This window comes from Homalodisca vitripennis, chromosome 1 (genome assembly GCF_021130785.1).
Source record: "Homalodisca vitripennis isolate AUS2020 chromosome 1, UT_GWSS_2.1, whole genome shotgun sequence".
NCBI lineage: Eukaryota > Metazoa > Arthropoda > Insecta > Hemiptera > Cicadellidae > Homalodisca > Homalodisca vitripennis.
The window spans coordinates 204420167-204433956 of record NC_060207.1 but is presented as its reverse complement, the minus strand read 5'-3'; the positions used below and the strand labels follow the sequence as shown (position 1 = coordinate 204433956).

The 13790-nt window shown below is 37.9% G+C and overlaps 1 protein-coding gene across 1 annotated transcript in view; it reads right to left on the bottom strand.

Annotated features, from left to right (window-relative positions):
- Nucleotides 1–13790, bottom strand: part of LOC124354653 (trichohyalin) — a 177044-nt gene that overhangs the window by 55963 nt on the left and 107291 nt on the right. The window contains exon 8 of the mRNA XM_046805281.1: nucleotides 13493–13555. Within this exon, the coding sequence (XP_046661237.1) occupies nucleotides 13493–13555 (63 nt within the window). The remainder of the gene's footprint in view (nucleotides 1–13492; nucleotides 13556–13790) is intronic.

Sequence of the window (13790 nt, the reverse complement as noted above, 5' to 3'; positions counted from 1 at the left end):
AAAATTAATTAAACATATAATTGTGCTGGTATAAAACAATAATATTTGCACAGAACAGTTGATTGCATTTAATAGACAATTAATATTTTGCAACTTTAGAGACCGGGTAGGTGTAGCCCAGAAGGATTATCGAAGTACGAGTAGGCGTTCTTCAATAATTCTCCAGGGACTCAGAATTTTCATGTAAATTATTAGTACAATCGGTCCTGTAGTGTTTAAGCGATTGAGTAACACACGAACGTACATAGATACCACTAGATTATAATATATCAGTATAGATATATTTAGTCTTAGCTGGATTGCGAAAATGCCATGCCGAAGACAACTCATAAATGGCCTTCGAGACAGGACAAATCTACACAAGCAATGGCGTGTAGGGTCTAAGTGTATGAATAAAGATCCAATTTGAATCTCTAAATCGTCTAAAGGGCACGAACACTTAACACTTACAGATTGAGTCTGGTGACCGAATAGGCCGCGTAGGAATACTCCGACGAGGGCGAGAAATAATCCTTCCATGGAGACTTGAACGGTAGGTCGAAGCACAAACTACCACTTACAACCGAACAGAACACTGTCACCAACACAAAAACACTATTAACCGGTGTAACTACCGAAAGCAGGTCAATTACAAGAGAATGGCTCACGAGAGGAAGCCGATGGCGCAACTAACTCCCGGTCACCACAGTCACTTAGTTAATGAAGGTCACCTACGCTCCGATGATGAGGTGAGCATGCGCAAAGGCATTTTAGTCACATGGGCTAGCCAGTGATGACAGCGATGTTCTACTACGTAGCCTTGATCTTCTACTGTCGTGTTTCTTGTTGCGTGATCTTCAATTGATCTACTACACCTAATTGATAACGTGATATTGTGCAATAATGGCAGTATTTTTACTTTTGGTTATGAGACCTAAACGCATCTACTACTACTGGTTCATCATGTGAAATGTATTTCGTTTGTCTGTAGCGGAGATTTTGGTTTTATGAAGGAAATACTAAAATTGTCAATAAGAAAGAAAGTTATTGTTGAGACGTATTCATATCAAACTCAACAATAAAGTTAGCATCAGATTCACAAAAAGTTGGTGTCAACCTAAAATAAGAAAGTCATATCGATTTCTGATTGGTTATTCTACATAGCCAATCATGGTATAGGTCCGCCTCTTCCAAAATTCCTAAATAGTGAATCACTGGATCTGCCAGTTTTAGGTTAATATTTTGAACAAAGATGGGTCTCCTCATAAAGCCAAAATATTCTAATTATGTTAGCAATATGATAAAACAGTTAGTCGATGAAACAGTGTTGATTTAACTAAGTGTTATATAGGAGTTGAATTGCTAAACGGGGTTTCCTCATACGGATTTTATCATAGACTTTGAGTCATTGAGATAAACAATTTGAACATTACATGTCACCGGAAGTTGACTTACTGTGTTGACCGGAAGTGCACAGATGCTACTAAGTTAACGGATATTTTCCAATAAGACCAAATGACACCATGTATGTTGTAATGTCGAATATTTATTCTATAGCACCGGGACAGGCAATAAACATCACGGTGGATTTCTCCAAAATTACTTCCTAACTTATTAGGAGACTAAAAGTTTTCTGTTCGGTATTTGTTCAGTTTTTTTAATAATTACTTGGTTTTACATTGTCCTTGGTTAATGTGTTCGATCAAATGATACCTAATTAGAGTTTCCTACATAAACTCATATTTATGAAAGCCTCTGCAGCGCAGACCGTACGACTCTTTTAACCTTCCCCTCGGATGTACCAGGCCAGGAAAATCTGCGTGCGTGAAGACCTCGAGTTACCATCAAACTCGCTTTTTCGTCGGAAGAAAACAAGAATCGGGTTTCCTTCCTCTTTCACGCTCAATCACATGAAACACCGAATTTATAATTCTAAAATAAATTTACTCGCAATGTTTCTGTACTGTGTGTATTTAAGGAAGAACTTCTCTGAAAACTTTCTTCAAATCTTCTAGGATGTTGTTCAATAGTCCAACATTGAAACATACACGACTAAAGCCTCCATTTTTGTAGCATTTGTACGAAAAACACTTCGAAAATACAATTTATTGTATGAAACTCTGTAGGGAGCCCAGCTACTAAAGGTTACATATTTTTCAAAGAAACGATTCATTACATAAGTTCCGACACACTCTGGATAGTTTTAGTTGCAGACCATATGGCGATAGGCCAATGAGCCAAACCAGAGCACCGTATGAAGGTCTGGACGCTCCCAGCCGACCTGAGAACCGAGACCGTAGTATCAGTTCAGACCCGTTTTGGCTCCCACTCGAATTTGTATGCTCCAGTGGATATACTAACCGCCGTGCGAACCACGTCCACTCCTAAGCTCGTTTTGGAAGTCGTCTTTACGGTATTTATTAATGAATGCACGTCTTGCTCATAGCACAACGATGGAACTTTCTTTGAGCTGCAGCATTTATGACTTCCCCTTCAGAAGAAGACTCCGTATTTCCGAGTTCGTAAAAATTTCACAACAAATCTTTAAGAGCCGAATTTAATTAAACCTGATAAGAACAATGTTCAACTCCAAACGCTTCTAGGCCCTTATTTTGGCCATACAATAATGTAAAATGCTCATTTTAAATATACGATTAATAGTCACTCTAAACCTGTGGGGTTTTTTATAATGTGTAGTCTACTATTTCAATATTTAGACAACAAAGCTTAAATAAAGGTGATATCTTTCAGAATAGCCAAAGAGAATTTAGAAAATGCCAAATAAGATTTTGGATGCTTTATTATTCATCTTTAACACTGGTCATCTTAAATTATTCTACGAACAAAAATAATGCGTGAAAGAATTTGATGATTACTAGTGCTCTTATAAGGCTAAAACCAAGGTATCCATAATATAGACGAACCTTGCCGTTCGGAATAATTCGTGGATAAGTGATCTTGATCTTAGGTCGCAATAAGTCTGCACTGAACAATTGAACGTCAGAAATTGAACATAGGTGGTGTTTACTGATTTCTCCTATCACAAAACGATGGAAAATGTTCGAAAACCCCTGTTACTGTCATATTTGATTGAAATTTCAACGTGTGTAGGATGACGATAAAGCGTTATTTAGTTTGTAAACTAGAATTTAACATAAAATAAGATTACAGTTTTTTAAAAAATTCCAGATATTGTGGCACTATTGGGTCTGTATTGAAATTTGTCACTTTTCAGTACATTCTAAGGGTAAACTGATTAAAGTTAGCATGGGTTAATTCAACATTAATTTCTATCCTTCCTTAACGATTTTGCTACTTCTCTAAATTGTATCATCGACGAGTAGCAAAACTGTTCCGGAAAACATTTGCACGAAGTTGGAATTCAAAATCATGAGTTGATTTGTACATTTACGATAACCACCACCATAATTTAATCTTTCTTAAACGACTGCGAACTAAATCGATGTAAAACTTTTAGAAAATATATGTTTAACAGTATTTCATTTACCAGATTTGTATGGTTTGAGATAAATAAGTTCATTTCGGAGATGAACTCCACGTCCAAGACCTTTCCAAAAGTTGACTGTACAAGTCTGTATCATTCTGAATTTGCTTGCCTATTTCTAGAAGCGAAAAGATCATCATAGGGATATAATTTGGGTGGCACCTTTATGCTCGATAGGTGATTTCATCTGTAAAGCGTCCCGGCCTACTCTACACAATAAGTAAACAGGTACTTTCTATCCACCTAGAAGCAGCGGATGATGATGGGGGGGGGGGGGTTAGAAACAAATCGCAGGTGGTTTACGACCAAGGGGGTCAGTAAGGCACGAGCCGGCCCTGACCACAGTGGTTAACTTTGCGTTTCCGATGAAGCCGTAACTCCGCGATGATAGCCTGCAATTTGAGGACTGAACAGACCCTAAGTCACGTGCAACATTAAGTGTTATCAAAGTTATCGTCGTGGGCTCAAATGACCGGGTTCTAGCTTCCACCGCCTTCCCGCTCGCGCGGGAAATATCCCCGCCCGAGGCTCGTCGCCCTCCGTCCACAAGATGACGCCAGAGCCTTTTTGGATACACCCTGTTAGGCTGTCATTCCAGACCTACTATACCTATAATTTTTTTTTAAACACACACTATATTTGGTTTAAAAAAAATTGAATAAAGCGGTTTTATTCTTCTATACAGAAATATAAATTTGCATGTCGACATCGGTCGAAAAATTATTGCACAAATTGTCGATACTTCACATCCTCAGAATGGATTCCCCGAGAAATCTATTGAAAATCTAAAAAGATCCACGTATAAATCAAATACATGTAGTTTTAAATCCCTTAATGAAACGAGAAAAATAAATGCTAATTTGTAAACAAAAATGAACAAAGAATTTTCAAAATTACGCCTTTTTGATTAAATGTGTTCACTGCTGTACCAATGAGGCATATTATTTTGTATACACGGTTCACAAAAAATGCCAGACCACACAATTTTAATATGGCGCAATCTAAAAAATTATGCGACACCGGTGGCACTTACTTAAAAAACGTTGTTTATCGATTTTGTGATGTAAATTATTTTCACTTTTCACATAAAATCTCCCACGTATGGAAATGCATTAAATATACATTTTGTCTAAATTTTTAAGTAATTTTATACGCTATATACAACAGGTTTTCAGGTTTCCAATGAATTCCCAAACCTTTCTTCCAGTTTCAGCAAGACTTTCCAAATTACCTAACAGCCTGCAGACAACATTTTACCCCACGTATGGCAAATAATTTTAATATGCATTTTGTCTGAAAACTTTAAGTAGTTTTTACACTAAATGCAACAAATTTGTAACAACCGTGTTTTTAGTTACCCAATTTTTAATTCCCAATCCTTTCTTCCAGTTTCAGCAAGACTTTCCAAATTACACAACTTAGGTTTGCGGGCAAAATTTTACCCTTTGACATAAAACATGACAACTGTATTTTATACCCCACGTATAGCGAATACTTTTAATATACATTTTTCTGAAACTTTTAAGTGCACGCTAAATACAACAAATTTGAAACAACCATGTCTTTTTGGTTATCCAATTTTGAATTCCCAAACCTTTCTTCTATTTTCAGCAAGACTTTCCAAATTACCTAACTTGTAACAAAACAACTAGCAACAAAACCTGTGATACGTTGTCTGGCTGAGTAAATAAAAACTTCATTATGGTCTCAATATTGCTTTTTTACCCATGGCGATCTGCAAGACATTACATATTTATTTTATGCAAGACGTTACATATTTATTTTAAATATTGTTTTATACTATCCACACTTTTATATTCCACCTGTGTTATATATACCGCCAGTACGCGGTACTGCGGCGGTTACCACATGATACCGCTCGCTAATCCGTTTAACGCACGACAGTAGAGGTGCGGCGCGGCGAGGCGGCGGCGTGTCAATGCGACTGGTCGAACCGAGAGCCGCTGACACAATCGGATTGTAGCGTCACTCGATACTCGTGCACAGTCTCGGGTTACCCCGCGCTCTCAGTCTCACGGCCGCGTTATATAATTGACTGTGTTGTATATGCGTCTCATCCTGGGTCTTCTCAGAGCACTTTCATTCTAACTTCATTCTGGACAACAGGGTACCTGTCGTTGGATGTTCAATGATGTATCTGTGCCATTCGGGTTTTTTTGAGAGGATCTGATAACTCATATTGTATAAGAGGGGTATTTATGGAGGTTTAGTGAAGTAATTGCGTCATTCTGGTTGTTGTGAGAGGACTTTAAACTTGGTACTGGACAAGAGGATATGTTTAGTACGGTTTAATTATGTATTTGTGTTATTCTGGTTGATATGGCAACAGGTCTTTAACTAAACTATATATTAGTATATAGTGAATCTTTAGTCACTAAGTTCATATTATTAATGTTGGTGAAGCGTTGGTGTTGAGAAAATCTAGCATAGAGTGTCACTGAGACAGTTTAAGTTTCTCGTCTCTCTCAGCGGTTTCCTCGCGAACAATATCCTCCGTGACGCGAGGACGCAGGTCCAGCGCCCAAATTACACCCTGAGGCACAGCGCTGCTATCTTTATGGATCTCCCGGTTCGACAGAGCAATTAGGGCAACTGGGTCAGAAAGAAGTGTGGGAGCCGTGAAAACCGAGCGATTTGAAACGCCTACCCGCCAATATTCCGAGAGGCTCGGTAGGTGTTAATGGGCGAACACTAATCCAGAACGTATTGCCTAAGAGGAGGTTAGGAAAAAATCGTTACCCTTCCCACTTTCCAACAGTGCCAAGGATTTGCGGACACTAAAGCGTCAGACTTCATTATAAATGATTATACTGGATTCGGAATATGTCAAAGTGGTCACCCAGCAGGGATCACTTCTGGCTGGTTTATACCTTCCAGTTGAACCTAATACTGGGCACAGCAAAAACCGATATGTCACATAAATCTGGGCAACCCTATAGGTGTCCAGGAGCAGCACACCACTAACCGCAAATTTCGAGATTCTTGGGTGCAAGGGCAATTCCATAGGTATAGTCTACTGCGGGAGATGACTGTTGGAGTTTGATGGGGTTCGTTCTCTAACTATCAGAGGTTCTTGCTAGTCTCAACAAGGGTGTGCTACCCCCTGCCTGCTTTGACTGAAGAGGCTGGTTCAGAGCTGGTTTGAAATTAGTGCCCTAATTCTTCCTCATGGATCTCGATAGCAGGCGGCCCCTACCTCCTAACCTTACCCATCCGGAATATCCTGTCACTCTTGAAGCAGCGCTAAGGTTCTTACAGGAGTAAGTGCAATTTATAAGCTTCTTGTCCTAAGAAAACAAAAAAAAATGTCGAAGTGGTCATAAATGGATTGTAACTTTTGCACCTAAATATATATGCCAAGGAACCTTAAAATGTGCAAAGTTAAAGTTTATAAATATTGGATCAGTATAGGCTTGGGTACTTGGGTTTCCAAATTCAAGATTACCTTTTCTGAATCTGCATTTGCCATTGGAATGTGGGAAGCCATGATCGTGGGGCACGGGATTCATGATTATCATTAATTACACATTTTAATTAATGTTCACTCATGATTTTTTTTCCAAACTACCAGACTGCTAAATGTATAGGACGGATATGCATTTGTCACCATACATCTATCCATGGTATTTTGAAAGATTATTGAAAAGCCATCAAAACTTCCTCCTATAACGTTGTTATAAGTAAGTTTAAAGTAAAAATAAACACTTTGGCAACGTTTACTGGTACTAACGTAACGAAAGAAAATTGGTTTGAATGAAGTGGCATTAAAAAAAAACATCAGTCGTCTTGTCATCAATCAATATAAAGAACGAGCAAAGCCCCCACACATATGCCTGCGGCTAGCGTGACCAAAAGCCTGTTTTAAACTCGGACACCTTTTAGACCAACACTAAAACATTGTTATTGAAGCCAGTTCGACTAATAGAGGTTAACTACCGTTTCCGTGCTGAGTAGGCTGGTCTAATTTATTAGTCACGTCAGCGTCCAGAGAGGTGAGTGAGGCGGTGTTCGCTCGTCCTTTTACCGATTGTATCCATAGATGAATTACGAGGATACAATGCTGTTCCTCTATTGTGTTCGATTATTAAAATCGATGCAAATAATGAAATCGTTTGTACAATCGATTGTTTTTATATCCTAATAATATTATGAATGCGAAAGTGCCTTTGTCTGTTTGTTTTACTTTCACGCGTAAACTATTCAACCGATTGTCAATGTACTGAAATTTAACATGGACATTCTTACCGTCTCTAGGGTGAATATAGGCCTATTCTTCGTTCGATAAATCCCTCCGGGCTACGCCCCACTGTCTTTAGAGTAGCGAAAATCCCATCTTGTTCTCTAAAGTTGTGAAATATTGATTGAAAGAGCATGTCTAATGTAATAAATTGTTCTGTATAAACACTGTTTATTATTTTTATCTATCTGTTTGTGTACATTTAAAGCGAGTACTTTCTCTAAGGTATAATAATTATTTTTACGTCGTTTTAGATTTCAACGATTAGGTAAGTACTCATCTACCTTTAAAAAATGCCCTGAAACATAAGATAGTCAAAATTTGACACCAAAGCCAAAACGGAGTTCGATGATGGTGCATGTTACTTACTTCACGGAATTTGGCTGAGCGTTAAAGAATATTTTTAAATTGGTTTTTTTAAACAAACTGAGTATTAATTTATAGTTCTAAATACACTTCAATAATGATAATATCACTATCGCTTGTATCGTTTTAGTGCAACTCAGAGTAAAACAATCGATAGTGGTGACAATCGATAGTAGGTTTCGACACTAATGGTTGAAAGGCGGAATTAGAATGTCGCAAATTCTGAAACTAGGACTCCAGAACTTGTCAATGAGGGGTAAAACAGACATTGAGGATTGAAATGGGAAGGATCTGATAAATAATCAGACAAGTAATGCAATATTCAGGGGTTAACTAAGAACGACTCTGGTATATAATACGTCGCCACAGCTGAAACCTAGATTCGCTGTCTATTCATACTCCAACGACAACGGCGGAGTAGATTTGGTCCACTTCCGAACCGGATGTGCATCGCACGCACTATGGACCGGCTTCACCGTGAATTTCCGCCTCCGACAACCAGGAGTCGAGAGCGTGTAATTTATCCCGACATTCGGATGTGGTTCAGCGGGGCCTTTGTTTTCATTCAATTCAAAGAGGCCCTGAGAGCTTGAAAAAGTGACCTGCACTTACAAACCCTACTTGAACAACGCGTACATTGCTCGTTTTAAATACATGAATTTAGACTATTACCAACTAAATTATCAAAAATAAAATATTTTTCGTTTTTTAATTTACTGAAAACGAATGTATTATTGCTATTATCATTATAATTATTGTTCATTATCGATATCATCATCATCGTCATCGTGATTGTTATCATCATCGTCATCGTGATTGTTATCGTCATCGTCGTCGTCGTTGTTGTTGTTATTGTTATTATTAGGAACCTAAAACCATTACTTATAGACGTAATTAGTATTTTACTTATTTCCTTTAAAGGCTTTAATCATAAGTCATAAAACTTGTCAGCAAACGAATCTATATGAAAATGGTTAAAATGCTGTGTTTAAATGAATAATAAAATACACTAGTCTCTCGATTAACCAAAACTTAACCAACCAAATCTTTTGATTAGCGGAATAAATTTTAGAAGAACATATTTTTTTATGTTCCTCAGACATATAAAGAACGACCGTAAAATAATATGCAACATGAAACAAGTACAATGCATTACAATTATCGAGTAGATCTCGATTTACATTGTTATTTGAACTACTATTTATTGCACAATCCGATGGCCAGACCTAGTAATACCATTTACGTGACATAGCACAACACGAGGGAGTTTAATTTGACTCAGTGAGACGCCTGGGTTTCATTTGCTTAATTCTGTTTAATTATTCCAGAGGTAACATTTGAGAAATACCAAAATATCTAGGATAAAAACAAATTTTCGTAGCTCTATCAGTGCTTTAATGAATAAATTTGAAAGATAACTGAAAGGTTTACTGAAAATAATTTATAGTCCTAAAAGTTTTTTGAATTGTAGGTGTAAATGACCTATTTATTTTAATACTTATCGTTGCCTAATCACTATGCCATGAAACTCAGGATTCTCTTTACCATAGATCTAGTATCTAAAATGCGCCAAGGGTATTTCTATGTGGTAAAGTTTTGTATTTGGTGGTCGTAAGTATGCAGAAAATCAGATTATGATAATAAAACGAGTGTCGTAATTATCCTATACGTATACTTCTGAGTTTTTTCCATTAAAACGCTAATCACTGCCAGACGAAAGACACTGTTTTCCACACTGTTAATGTAATAAGAGTACAATGCTTTAGTAAAACTGCGTCTCATTCCTCAGTCAAGGTAAATGTTGTTGAACCACGTCTGTATCAATTTACACCGCACAGCGACTTATAATATTAACATTTGTGGTAACGGAATTTGTAATTGACACGTCTGCTCGTACAACCTAGAGAAAGCCAAGTCCCTGGGAAACATTTGTTACTACAGCGTGAAATTGTTCACGTCCTAGCAACACGCACAAAAATATTTACTTCAGTAACAATATGTATTGAAATTTACGAACTAATTATTTTTTTCGAAAGTGTTATGTTGCACTATAGCTCTTTGTCTACTGGGATTGGAAATCATACCACGAAGAGAGTTCAAGAGAAAACTGTAATAGCTAGTATTATAGCTCAACTCAAATAACACACTGTTGCTCTAATAGAAAATCGGAAATCGATGATGACACAGTCGAAGAGAGGAAAGGAGCGTAATAATGGTGATAACAGAGAAATGTTATATTGCACGGTAGAGCGCATGCGCAATGGAGCGGAGTGACAATCGGTGTTATTACAGTAAGCCGGTTATCTGCGCAGGCGCACTCGAAGGCTCAGGCTATTGCTACAACGGGAAGGAGGGTCAAAGATGAAGGAATGTTTAATGGTTGCGTCAATCTCATAGTCCTCACTTATTCATACTATCAGATTTCCACAAACACTTAACTGAAATCTTATTTTTCACTCACAGAAGATTTTATAATATCAAAACAAATTGCGTCTATGTTGTTCAAACGATTTTTCATGATTTTTATAATCAACATTAACAAGTTAATACAATATGCACCAATTGGTACGTTATTTAACACAATCATTGACGACAAATTATTACTTTTGAAGAATAAAGAAATAACAATTGTAATTGTTTCTATATATTTCTTGTACTGTATGTGTTTATATATTTTGTGTACATTTATCTTAAGCTAAGTCTTAAAGAAGTAATTTCGGCAATTATTAACTTCAAAATTGTATGTTATCCTATGTTTTAGTTACTTAAAATAATCAGTTACAGAAATAGTGGGAGAAAACTTTAAGATTACATTTCAATATTCTCTACTACCGACTCTTCATTATAGGCTCTCGGTGTACATGTGAAAGATTATTTATTTCTCAGCCAGAACCTAAATTAAGTAAAAATTCAATTAGGATAAAGCATATCCACTTTAGTTTTCATTTTTACATGAGAATTTGAAGAACATCCAATTACAAAGTCCATACGACACAACACTGCAGAGTTCTACGAACGATTTTGAAATAAGGACGAACCGAATGGCTCAAGTACACGGGTAGAATACGCTTCGCTGATCGGGTTGGGATCAGTTCCCTCAAGATTCAATTTAACTCAATCACAACCACAACACCAAAAAGCGTGAAAAGAGGTAGATAACATTAAAATATCCAGCGCCAAATCAGTTACCTTGTGTTGACACATGGCCCGTCCACACGATTTGAATTGGAAAATTCATGATTAGAGAGGTATAATTGTTGGAATCATATGAAGTCTATGAGGAACAAGATGTCCATTCTGCAAAGACTGGCTACATGGAATAATGATTTACCTACCCCACTGCCATGTAAATTTAAATGAATTTAGGTGTATTTAGGAAACAGCTTCTTTATCATTGTTTTCCCACATTCGGGCATGGGTTCAATATCTTGAAACCCTTCCCACGCAGTAGACGGATATATTAGAATGGTTACTTTGACCAAAACGCCAAATACAGTTATATTCGATTTTATAGATTATGTCTCTTGGAGAGTTTTTTTGTTTACAAAAGGCCTTCGAAATGCCCGGTGCAAGACTTCGTCCTTATCGCGGTTGCCAAAGAAGTACCTATAAACGACCTTCACTTTGTGGGAGGGGGGAAGCGCCCTTTGTTTTACTCCAACCACTTGCTAGACAGATCTGCGTCTTCTACAGAGCCATAACCAATCATATCCGTTGGGAGTATTACAGCTTTCTCGGTTGTCATGAGTGCACGTTTACTAAGTAACTCAGTATTCTTAATCGAGTTGTGGCGGAGTTTGAAATATTTATCTTTTTTATAGTGCAACGAGGTGTATTTAATTGATTTTAAATTTATTTCTAATAACCAGTTTTGTAAATAGTTCTTTTTTATTTTTAAATAAATACGCTAATTTTAAGTAAAATGCCCTGTTTTATACTTGTTTTGCTTTTACCTTTTATAATTTAGTTAATAAATAAAAATTAGCTTTGAACTTGAAGAAAAAAATATTTGTACTTGTCTTGGTGTTATAAATCTTGGGTGAAAGTTAGTGGATTTATTAGTGGCGTGCGATTTAGAATCCTCTGAGCTGGGAATCTGCAATGTAAGTGGATCGATATTCATATCTAAACAGTACCAGTTGCTGGACCGTTACTGCTACGCCTAGCCATTGCCGAGAACTGCGACTATGTATTCCTAGGCGGAACGGATGGCCAGATAAGACAATCCTAGCGGCTAGCGGTCCTGTGCCGGAGACAGTCGCTGTACCGAAGCCTGACGACATCCTGCAGTACCCGGCACGAGCGCTCTTCATTAGCCTGCATCATTGATAATAGCCGGGCACTCCTGTCGTAGAACAATTACCGCTTCCCCTTGCATCATAATTGGTGGTTATCGAATTTAATTCTCGTCTTTTCCGTGTCGGACTAGTTTTTCCATGGAGGACAGTGATTTCATGGTGTAATCGCTCTATCCCGAGGGATTAGGCGCTTGCAAGGCTTTCCAGGCCTTCTTACTCGCGTAGTCTCTCATTTGGGAACATTAAACCCCACGCAACAGCAACCGCGCTCCAGAGTTACTACAATTACACAATACGCTTCACACCCAGGAAGGCCACCTCTAGAAGTAAAAGTACCTGGTAGTGTGTTATACGTCCAATATCATCTTTAGAAGAAGACAGCCGAATATGACTCGTATTCTCGCGAAAAGTTATCGAATAAGATCGGTTTCGGAATATTTATTTCTTTTAATTTTAACATTGTTTAGAATGTATGTGCCAATAGGATCGAGAATCTTTCGTAGCCTTGTTTCTCTAGAAAGTGGTTATTAACGGACTGACAAAACGAAGTATAGATAGACCGGTCGCAAAGAAACCTGCGCAGAAGCAAATATCTGAGCAGCCACGCGCAGGAGGGGCTCCCTCCAGTGGTGGGGAGTGGGACAAATCTCCTCTGTTTTATCAGCTGTGTGGGTCATGTCTCGCTCGAGCCATTTTGTTTACACTGCAGCTACTTAGGCTATCTACTCTCTAACTATATTGTATTTTCGAGTGTAGGCCTATACAAGCGTAAAATATTAATTGAACAGACTAGTGTAGCCATAGACGTATCCAGGGAGCTTGCATTTTGGTGTGAGGTTAGCCACTAAATGGTAGTGGCCTGGTCAGGGAATAGAGCAAGCGGGCGAGTGCCTAGCAGTGGTGGGGATACTGGAAGAGGGCAGCATCACAGCGATGAAGGGGTATTTTTACCCCACTCTGCGTGAACTAAAATCGCCCAGTGTCTTTTTGTTAGCGGTTCACCTATAATTGACTGACTAAATTGTTTATAATACGATATTCATTTATCGTAAGATTTCAGGATAGAACAAAAACTTATAAACTTACCACGTCTGGAGAAAACGTCAGCGTTTTTGGCCGTTTCACACAAAGCCTTGGAGGCTCCCCAGGCTGAAAAAACAACTTACGTTATTAATAGGTAGTGACGATCATGGGGTATAAATTGTAAGCGCTTATTGCTATTTTCAAAGATTTGTCAACCATTCCTTGCAGTTTGGTTGAAACAGCATCATTTTTCATCAAACTCAAAAGGGTGTTATCTGAAATGATACCTAGACGGAGGGAAGACAAAGATGGAAACTTGGCGACGATGTACTGTGTTTACGAGACCTGGAAATTGCAGGGA